This window comes from Patella vulgata, chromosome 4 (genome assembly GCF_932274485.2).
Source record: "Patella vulgata chromosome 4, xgPatVulg1.2, whole genome shotgun sequence".
NCBI lineage: Eukaryota > Metazoa > Mollusca > Gastropoda > Patellidae > Patella > Patella vulgata.
The window spans coordinates 52,431,519-52,443,397 of NC_065882.2; the positions used below are offsets into that span (position 1 = coordinate 52,431,519).

General features: G+C 34.0%; 1 protein-coding gene across 4 annotated transcripts in view; it reads right to left on the bottom strand.

Moving 5' to 3' along the window:
• The window catches only part of LOC126818772 (unconventional myosin-IXa), a 79,396-nt gene that overhangs the window by 62,889 nt on the left and 4,628 nt on the right, over positions 1-11,879 (bottom strand). For all 4 annotated transcript variants that reach the window (XM_056100316.1, XM_056100314.1, XM_056100313.1 and 1 more), the window contains exons 3-4: positions 7,398-7,492; positions 5,509-5,571 (exon numbers count right to left, since the gene is read on the bottom strand). In XM_056100316.1, the coding sequence (XP_055956291.1) occupies positions 5,509-5,571; positions 7,398-7,492 (158 nt within the window). The remainder of the gene's footprint in view (positions 1-5,508; positions 5,572-7,397; positions 7,493-11,879) is intronic.

The window sequence follows — 11,879 nt, forward strand, 5'->3', positions numbered from 1 at the left end:
TATGTTACAAACATGAGTAGTTTCATTGAAATAACAAAGTAATATAATTCAATAAGAGCATATACCATGTCATTTCATCATACAAATCCAATCAACATATAAAATCCAATGAAACTCTTTTTTTTTATCAAAATTCAAAGAGGTTTGTTACTTAATAAATTTACATTCTAATAATCTGAATTGTCCCTATCGTCTTTGTTCAAATTGGAAATACTTATTTCAAGTGTGAGTCCAATAGCATGGCTTTAAGAAATAGGAGACAGGAAAGAACATCATATTACACAGATGACATTTGATTAGCCTCACTTTAAACATTGCCACTAAACAATACAAACTGTCTTGAACTGAAAGCCAAAAAAATTGATTTCATTGCTATCCAGAAATGACATACATTGATAAAATTCCAAATCTATCGTGGGCTGAGTGTTGATTTATACAACTTCACCTACATGTACATGTAGTCTGATGTCCTTAATCAATATACAAATCATTACCGGGTATATGAAATATAAGAAAATAGATCCTGGTATAATGGCCGATATTACATCTGATATAAGCTGATGTTTAGTATGATCGAATGTTTACAGAAACTGGTAATAGCTGATTTATATCTTGGTATTACCAGGCCTACTGAGAGTGAGAATTTACAGTTACTGGAGCTTAAACCAACTAAAATGTAAAATCATACTTTCATTAAAACTACATGTATGTGGTTTTGCATACTCATTTCATGATCAAACTTCAAATCGAATATGTTTATGTACCTAAATTGACCAAATCATGTGGTATTCATAGTTTTAATCGAATGAATTTGGATATGTAATGAAATGGGGTTTAATAAAAGCGGGCATAAACAGTATACTATGAGGAAATGTTTGCCTTGACAGAGGCGCTATGGCCTACTATTGTTTTGATTTTCAAACTATCAAGGGTTCTTTTACATGCACATCAATATGTACACAGGACCATGTTTTGTTTTTTTTGGCCCTCCGCAACACTGACCTGTGGAAACCATGACTAATTTGGATAAATGTTGCATTTTGCACACTAACACTATACATGTAATAATCATGGTAGGGATAATAAGTTATTGATCAAAGATATGATATAAAATACATCATTATTATACATGAACTACATGGTATGAATTTATAGACGTGGGATTAACATTAGTAGAATCCTATTACATGCATGCTAAAACATGAAATAACATGTAGGTGTGGAGATACCTGAATAACTTATTACATACCAATTTATGAAATCTTATAATGGCTCTTTAATGATTTAAAACTTACAGCACGGTAGTCATAGTTAATACCCATAACATATCTGCTGACATGATTACACTGAAATCACTGATGCACATATCTCTTATATATGTAAATTCATATCCTTAATATTTGACAGGCACACATTTTAACATATGCATTAATTATTGCCAGATGGTTGTCTGTATTCGAATATATTACAGTAAAATTATTTAGACATGTACATGCATACATACATGTACATGTATTTAATTTTAAAGTACTGATACAGTACCTGAGTTGGCTTAATCTGATGTGTTTGATCGGACACTGGCTTCATCTTTAACGTAAAACAGATCTCATTCCACAAAACAAAATAACATCCAGTGAAAAAAACTAATTAATTTTTTATCCTAACTAAAGAGTTCTGGTTATTTTAATACATTTCAATACAGTTGGTCTTTAAGCATATGGGGGGTTGGATGGCCGAATGGTTAGCACGTGCATGCTGTATCATAAGGCCTGTCATTGAGTCAACTGGCGTGGTTTCAAATCCCTGGTTGTATGTGACAAGGAGTATGGTCGCCTGTCCAACCTCTTGGGTTTTCTCCGGTTTCCTCCCACTGCTAAAGACCCTTACACGCAAGCAAATTATTGAAATAAAATTAAACCATATGTTAGTCCCGAAATGACCTAGTTTGTGTCAAGTGGACCTCTCTCTCTCTGTCTCTCTCTCTTTTTAAGCATATAGACAACAACAATCCATGTATAATTTCTAAGATATATGTATGACATCATGTATCCATAGTGCATAGAGTTACAGTATATTGATTTTTAATATAGCTGAACGCATTATCAATCTTGCTCTATCTCGCCACATTGTATTTTCAATCACCATAGTAGAGAAAACATGATTATATTTAATGATAATGTTTAGTCCTTCTGTCAATAGTTACTGAAAAATTATCCAAGATCAGAGAAAATATCATTATATAACCTCATTTATCATAATCTGAAATTTGCACTTTAACAGTTTAAGAACATTTATCATCTTAGCTTACAGAAGACATCACGATCTAGGATTATGTGCAAACTATATCTTAAGTGTTATCCCATTATCTACATACATGTACTGTATCCCATGCAGTAGTTAGTGTGAAAGGAATTTCAATTAATAGACTTATATAAGGCATCTTGTAATGGCAAGGCATGTTGAGATAACTTTCAGATAACATATCTTTCCTTGATTCTTATGTTCCTGCAACTGACCAAATGTTCATATAGATTAGTCAGGAAAACCAGACAGACAGGAATTCAATAAATGCCAATAAAGTCATAATAATGAGTTCTGATGTTAAAAACATTAGCACCCAGCACACCCCCAATTATGTGCTCCAAGACAGCCTAGAAGACAGATATCAGCAACATGTTGATAAAATCAATACCCATACCTAGACAAACTATTCAACATACATGAAGTAAGATCAAACTGACTTACAGTCTCAACTCTAAAAGAAATGTATGGCTTAAAAAATATGTACATATGCAGCAAGGTCGCATTATACACACTCGATGTTTGACTAATCATAGACAAACCCGCTAATCCAAAATCCAAACACACCATGGACAAAAAACAAGACACTAGGTCACATTTTGATCTGTTTCGTGTTTACAATAATATTTCTATTTAAATTCAGTTAAGCTTACTATCATTATGGTTCTCCACGGAAGAACAAACAATGTTTCACAGACGATTGACCATCATCCGCAACCATGAACATTGTAGTATGAATGAGCTTGTACAACATATATACAAACAATTTTATTAGAATCAGTTAGGCTCTCATGTCTAATGTATTTGAACATCTCTGGTATATTGTAACACATTATAGAAAAAGTTCCAGATATATTTTAGTCAATAAAACTGTTTACCCGGGAATTCTTCATCCTACCCCTGGGTCTGAAGCCATATGATAATTGATTCAAGAAATACAAACTTTCATGTCGATATGGGGTAGACGCACAGTCCTCAAATTTCTAGCTACATGTATGTAGTACTAGCAGGCAGACTTCGCTCGGGGGTCATAACTCCGAAACCGGAAGTGGTAGACTAACGCCACCTGGCCTATATGACTCCCCGGTCCGAGCTACCCCTATACCCCAAATTTTAGACACGGGGCAGACCTAGTGTAGCCGCCAACCCCGAACAGACTGGCTTCGCTCGGGGGTCATAACGCCGAAACCGGAAGTGGTAGACTAACGCCACCTGGTCTATGTTACTCCCCGGTCCGAGCTACCCCTATACCTCAAATTTCAGACTCGGGGCAGATGTAGCAGCAAACCCCGAACAGACTGACTTCGCTCGGGGGTCATAACTCCGAAACCGGAAGTGGTAGACTAACGCCACCTGGCCTATGTTACTCCCCGGTCCGAGCTACCCATATACCCCAAATTTCAGACTCGGGGCAGACCTAGTGTAGCCGCCAACCCCGAACAGACCGGCTTCGCTCGGGGGTCATAACTCCGAAACCGGAAGTGGTAGACTAACGCCACCTGGCCTATGTTACTCCTCGGTCCGAGCTACCCCTATACCCCAAATTTCAGACTCTGGGCAGACCTAGTGTAGCCGCCAACCCCAGACAGACAGACAGACAGACAGACAGACAGAAAGACAGACAGACAAACGACAGTCACAAATATATATATATAGATGATGAAATCCTTATATATGTAGTACATGTATGTAAATGCCTGGATAACAAATTTATACACTTCCCAGTGGTCAGTAGTTTCCAACCAATTTCAAACACTCACACAACTGACTGAACAATGAAATTGGTTAAGCACTGCTAGCAATCATTTCAGAAGAACTCAATATTTTTATTTAAACTTTTAAAGCAAGGTAATTGGGCATTTTATTCACATTATTTAATCTTTTGATTTATTCGCATACTCAAACCCTCTTTTATCAACAGATACCCGTAGAAATCTGAAACCGCCCATAACACTTAATCAGCCAAATGGTCTTAAGCTATGGCAGGGTGCTATAGTTATATGTTCTATGATAAATATACTTATACAGAATATCATCACACCTAAAAATGATATCGGCCCTGTCATTAGAACCATACATTTATGTTTTGGCAAATTCAACTGATGAATCACCGCAAATAAGATTGGAAATGTCATTGCTAACCTAGGAAATCCTAAATTCAGAAACTCCAAATTCCTAAAAAAAAAAAATTTCAGGCAAAAAGAATCATGTCACTTGTCTCTTGATGCTGCCTACACAGTAGAGTAAAGATAAACACCACCCTAAAGATAATACTAGATGATATATGATACGATTGGCACTAGAGTATTGTTATGATTAAAAACAGAGAGTTAATGGTAAAACAACCATATAACCATTTCTAAATCAGCAGTAGTCCTCTATTCATAATTATTCTACTAAGCTGAAACTAGAGTACACACACTTTTCAGCAATACACTGCAGTCCAGAAGCCAGAAACCATAATTAATTAGGAGAACTCTAGTATCAAAAAAGCTATGATATTTTGTTATTTAATGATGTGATCAAAGGGCATTTAAAATAAATGGGGTCAAGAACATTTTTCAAAACAAAAAACAGTTTAGGCATCAGGTGGTGTTTGGCCTTGTAATTGTATTACAGCAAGCAACTATTATATTTTGGTGTCTAATCAAACATGTATATTAAGTGAGCCATTAAATCTAAACTAGTTGGAATAGTCTTAAAAAAAAACAGTTTTGCCATTCAGCCATTTTATTCAAAAAACGAAATCTTGTCCATTTTTTATTGAGTGCATGTACTTCTAGGCATAATCTCTCTGGCAATCCCTTTTCAGCATGGTTACAATGCATGACACTGTGTACATGGAAACTCAATAGTGTAAGGGGTGTTTACAGAGCTATTCTTAGCTTCCGTCCACTAAACAAAACCTATATTTTACAGCAAATCAATATAAACCAAATGCTGCATCAGAGATTAAATTAAGAATTTGTTCAGCTCCATAGGGCTATAGACATCTTTATTAAATTAAACGATCCAAGTTATTGGAGAAGTGTGTGGGATCATGTTCATGGAAGTTAACCATGCTTATAGAGGAGGCCATTAATTGAAACAAAATAAGCCATATTCTGATCATCTTTTATGTTCCTGACTAACACTATAATATATGAAAAGGACTTGTGAATTTAATTTAATGTCAAGTACATAAAATGTGAATATAATTTGTCTTACCTTTCATTTTTAGCCTGTGATACAATTCTTGATTTCTCCAATAAATATTTTTCAACAATAGCACTGAAATAGAAAATATAAATATAAGCTTTCAAGTAACAACTTTAGGACTGAAAATTTATGATGGATAATATTAAAGTTTTCAAATGATTACATTTTGATTGCTGATCTATAAAAGTTGTTTAATAGTTTACAAATGTTTGAAAATAAATGAAGGGCAATATAAAAGTTGGTGATTTTTTTTCTTTGAGTTCAGGAATAAAACTATATCCCTTTAACAAATCTACAATTCTACATATGTACATGTATGTCAAAATACTTCTGGAATAGTAATATTATTTCTTCATTCTCAGTTAAATAATGGACAATTTCACACTTTTTTATGGAAATTCTTATTAAGTGCATTAAGAAATGGTCTGGTTACAAAATAACCATTGTGGGAATTTTGAAAAAGGCAAACTACCAAAATCAAAATACATGATGAAATTTGATTGATTACCCACAATTTTATAGACGTCAAATGTCTTCGATGAAAATATTTTTAAGTTTTATCAAAACAAATCTTTGGCAGTAAAGCTTACTAAACACGTACTTCGTAGAGTAAGATGCTGTGATAAACAGGCCAAGGTTCTTGAGTGATGTACAAATCTACTTGAGTAGTTAGAATGATGAGTCAAGATTAGTCTGATTAAACTCCATAGAGTTATACACCTAAGGCAGCAATTGAAAATATTTGGACAAAAACAAACAACATATTGCCCAGATTCAGTAATATACAGTAATATTGACTTTTTTTTCATTTTCTGACTTATCATACTCATTTGCTGTCTGAACAAATAGTTGAGTTGTAAGACTCCATATTAACCTCCTTTTATTTTATAATACACTATATTTTTTCATATTGTGATATGACTCCTTACCACTTCACTGACTAACTGGTACCCGGTGTGTATGGGTGTGCATGTGAGTCACAGATACCTAAGCCAATTTATTTTAGAAAGAGTATAGACTCTAGGTATAAAGCTGATTGTGGGATTTTGAATCCCATGTGAATTACAATATTCTGAAAGTTGCATCTCTAAAACGAATATCAGTACAAAACATTATGGTTCAATTTCCTTCTGTATTACAATGACATGAGGCATCATTAGGAGCACCATGTACCTTTTGAGGGGCCTCTTATTAATCAAACTAAAACCAAGCCAGGAGAGTTAAATAATCAACACGATTACATTTTAGTAATTGATTAAACCATGAAATGTTAGATATTGTTGGTCTGTAGACTTGACTTCAAGTACCTCTGCACTAAAATAATTCAGTTAATATAACTGTTTTCTTATTTATTATGTCAATGTCAGTGTACTGCATCAGTCTCTGATCAACTTCTTAAATGAACACATCAACATTGATTTGTTTGAACCTCACAGTTTTGTTCAATGTTCTTCATCGATCTCTGCTCTCCCAATTTTTGCACAAAACTTTACTTGCTTCCACCAAATGACTACAGCAGTGAAGAATGTACTGGACATTAAAACACATGTAAACACTTAACTAATGTATTCATTAATTATACAAATAATATAAACAACATTATTTATAAACACGCAAACCCCGGAAAAACATAATACTCATGTTTACGGGTACTTGGCCAAATTAAACAGGGTCGGTCAGTCAGTTAAATTAACTTTTTCCTCCTCCGGTGGGGGTCAGGTTTTGGGGAAAAGAAGTGACAGGACTAATTGAACTAATAATAACCTTCATGTATCAGATACGAAACAATAGTTTAGGAAGGGCAATATATCTGTACATTTAGTCAATCAATCTGCGTAAATTCAGTCTTTTCATCGAGATACCACTTTTTCTAAATTGTCTACTGGATGGAAACTTACCCATGGACCATTCCATTTTCTTTATAGTTGACTTGAATAAACTTGCCAAATCGACTGGAGTTGTTATTGTGTACTGTCTTGGCGTTACCAAAAGCCTAGAAAATCAAAGTCGTAAAAGTTGTTAGGCTGTACGATACTTCAGGATAGGAAATCAATATTCTTACTTCACTATAAATTTCATAACCTAGTAATTTATCAATACATACTATAACAATATATATGCATGTATGGACATGAAACAAATACTTTATCTATAAGAATACAAAAAAGTTCATTGATGGACACAAATTTCTAATTATAGCGACACATACTGTATGGTACTACCAGTATATTTATGTGTATAAGGGACAAAAACGGATTCAGAAATCTCTTTAGGAGGAAGGTACTAATGGCAAAACTGGCAACAGCCAGGACCAATTGATGGTCAGTGAGCTGATAGAAGAAAACCTAATTTTGAACTACATAGCATCATTCAGATAATCAAAAACTCACATCTTTTTCATTCTGAAAGTTTTAGGAATTAATTTGTTGTGTACCTACTGTTATTTTCAACCTCTGGGTACTGTTTGTGTGGTGTACATGTACATGCCTGCTTGAATAAAGCAGTTTATGTATGATGGGTATCATGTAGAATTAGACAGTGATTATTTACATGTACTTAGAAAAACAGTTTTTCATTTCAGATATTTTGGTACTTTTATACATACTTGCTTATCATAAATTTGATGCTCAGTATATTTATATCACTTAAATTCATATTTTGTTAATTTGTTCAATTTCGAAGTGACTTTAAAACATGGCTTATAGAATATGAAAATTGGACTAGTGAATCAAGAGATATTGATTAGCTGAGGATCAATTATGTTCTTCAAAGTTATTTTTTTTTAGGTTATGTCAATTTTATGTGAAAGAATTTAAATAGTGTCTGAACAAAGATTTCTGTTTTAGAATTATCTTCTTTCCTAAACCGTTGATAACCTTTGATACTAAATGACCCAAGTGGTTCTAAGTCTACCTATTCTACAGCTGTTAGTTATTGGAATCAGCCAGTTCAATCAGTACAAATTACAGGTACAATAGATGTACAGTATATAAATATATACATAGCCTATAGGCCTTCTTATGTAGGCTAGTTCTATATATATACAACATAGGTATTAAGTACATTCCATTCTACTGAAGGGAAAGCAATTTGTTATGTTCATTACATTCTGATTGACATGACAGCTGATCTGATTATTGAATAATTCACCTGGCCAATATTGAAAATAAATCAATGAATAATACAATATTATTGAACATAATGTATGAGATGTAAATTACAAAGGGGGTTATGTATGATAAATATGTGGTAGATGTATATAAACTTGAAAGAATGTTGTGAAATTGCCAAAAATATCAGAAGACAGAAGTTTGAGTGGGTTAAAAATACATAGAATGGATATATAGTATGGTCTTATACAGTTCTCACAACAATAATCATTCTAGTTAACGATGTAATGAGATATATCTTAACCTACTTTTACCTGTACTGTATATTCTTCATTAGTAATCTAGACTATAGCATTAACTCAAATATCTAATACTTCCATGAACATGTATTATAATAGCAACTAAATTCACTTGGACTTTTATTTTAAAATACCATCTTCTTATAAACTGTTTCAATGATCATTTCCAATATTTTGAGCTGATTATCACATTCTGGCCTATGATTTGCATGTTAAAGGAAATCATTTTCGAGGAACAAGTGAAAACTGGGACTTCTTCTTTAACTTTTGGTTGGGCCCTTGGACATGTATCTTTGTAATCTGTAAACAAGTTTTAGCCCCAGGGTGAGACTTACTAATAAATACATATTACAAAGTTCTTCATTTTATGTACATGTACATAATATTTATGTAGAGTAATATCTAGCAAGTGACTTATTTCCAGGTTTAAAAATAAAACAGGAAGAATTAATTCATATGGTACATGTACAGGATATCCTTGATATTTAAACCACCAGTCCTAACAATTATATAGTTACATGTATAATGCACATTACATACTGGTATTATAATATCATACAGTTATATACTACACATTACATACTTGTTTAAATATCCTACATGGGAGATTATGTCAATTCAAATAATTTTAGGAATGATACATCAAACTATGTTAATAAACAAATAATTGTATTACTTTGATACATGAAGATAATATTTAATGTTATCAAAATTATACAATTGCTCATAAAGTTTATATATCAACAATAAATACTTCATTTCTCAACTAGCAGGTAGATTTTAATTTCAATAATTTATTTGCAAGGTTCTTTAGTTGTAGGGGAAACTGGAGAACACAGAGGTTAGGTAGACACCCATATCACTTGATACATTCAAGTGTTAAATTGAAAACCATAACACTAGTATCATTGACAACCCCTCAAACTAATCAGAAAGCCTCCGCCTCCATATATAGGCTACCGTGTGCAACCCTAAGATCAAGTACATGTCCCAGGTGGCAATCCTGCAAATAACATGTCATTTCCTGGTTTGGCTCTAGCTGTATAGAAATCATCATGTTTTTCTTAAAAATAATGTGAAAGATATGCTTTCGAGTCATTAAGTATACTTTGAATACATCTTTGCAATAGGCTTGCATGAACTGCACTGAAACTAACAAAAATGTGGAAACTTAATTTCTGCCTGTAGGTTAGGGCAACATAATGTGTATGTCTGGACAAGAAGATGACAGTACACAGTTGGCCTAAAATGGGATGATCATTATAATATATGTACCACACATGTACATGTGCTTATCAAATATGGGGTGGCCGGGGGAGGGGGGGGGGGGTAAATGGCTGAATGCGTGCCTGTTACTAGTGTTAGATCATAAGGTCTGCCATTCAGTCAAGTGGCATGATTTCAATTCCCTACTTTACTTGACAAGGAGTAGGGTATCTGTCCAACATTGTGGGTTTTCTTCATGTCCTCCGGTTTCCTCCCATAGTTTAAGACCACTACCCACAAGCGAATTATTGAAATAAAACTGAACTGTATATTAGTCCAGAAATGACCTAGTTTGTGTTGAGTGGACCTCTCTCTCTCAATCCCTCCCCCTCTCTCCCCCCTCTCTCTCTCTCTCTCTCTCTCTCTCTCTCTCTCTCTCTCATCAAATATATTTCCAACATGGGACAGACTGGCTTGTTGATTATTTGGACTATGTGAAACTGATAAAAAAAGATGGTCCTGTGCGTTAGTGTTTCTTGTAGATCTTACCATTTGCAAAAATTTGTGTCAGATGCATGTACATTTATAAATGTTCATCCGTTTTTCCAATCTATCTGAGAAATTAATTTCAAGTTTATAATCCCTCAAATTTACATTACATGTATATGTATATGTAGTTATAGAGTGGTGACCCATTTCTTGATTGAAGCAATAGCTAGTAATTGCCCACTTTTACTTCCAATTGTCATTTATTCCATTTACATGTACATCATTTTCCTGAAGTGGTATGTACCTCTCTGAGTTCAATTCCTTGGCTAATCAAAATCAGTAACTGGAGCCATTTGCAATATCCAGTCTATATTGCCCTGACTTGTGCGGACCATTGAATAGACAGATGAAGAAACATGTGCACCCAATGTAAAATGGGTGTGTATGTACATGTACATGTATAAGTTTACACCTAAGAATTTTAAACACTGACCCTGGCATTCAGCTTTAATGAAGTAATAAATGAAATAATGAAAGGTTGGTGACTGTTGACAAGAGTGGAAAGGACTATTAACTTAGCTGACATATGACCTACACCTGGCCTTTTGATGGTGAACATAACTGGAGGCAAGAAAACTTTCACTGGTTTATATGACTCAAGACACTGGCCTACTTTCTTTGTTGAGAAATTTTTCTTTTAATTTCACGAGTTCGGGTATAAAAGATGAAGTGTGTATAGGGTTGAAGTCAGATTCATAAATTATTAATAATACACAATAGACAAAGACCATGAATACTTCAAAAGCAAGAAAACTAATAGTTTTACATGTATATAATATGTTCATAATATTTTCTTGCTTTTTATTCTAAATCTGATCAAATGCTTACTTCTGAACTCAACTTGTACATGTACATGGTGCAAAATTTAGACGGACCCCATCCTGTTATTAAATTGTGGAAGCCACGGTGACTCAGTGTGTAGGGTGTTGGCTCGTTAACCTGGAGGTCCCGTGTTCGATCACTGCGTTGGCCGAGAAAGTTCGTCCTTGTTAGTGGTGTAGGACAGAGGGCCTGGCAAGGGACAACGTATAGTCAGTCAGATGGGATGAAAAACCGAGGTCCCGTGTACACATTGGCGTGCACGTAAGAGAACCCTTAACAATTGGAATTCGAAATAATCATTATTAAGTGTTCATGTCAAAAAATATTCAGTAACTAATTGTTACTGATTGCGATTATTCTATAAACCTGATGATATCACATAAATGAACACCAA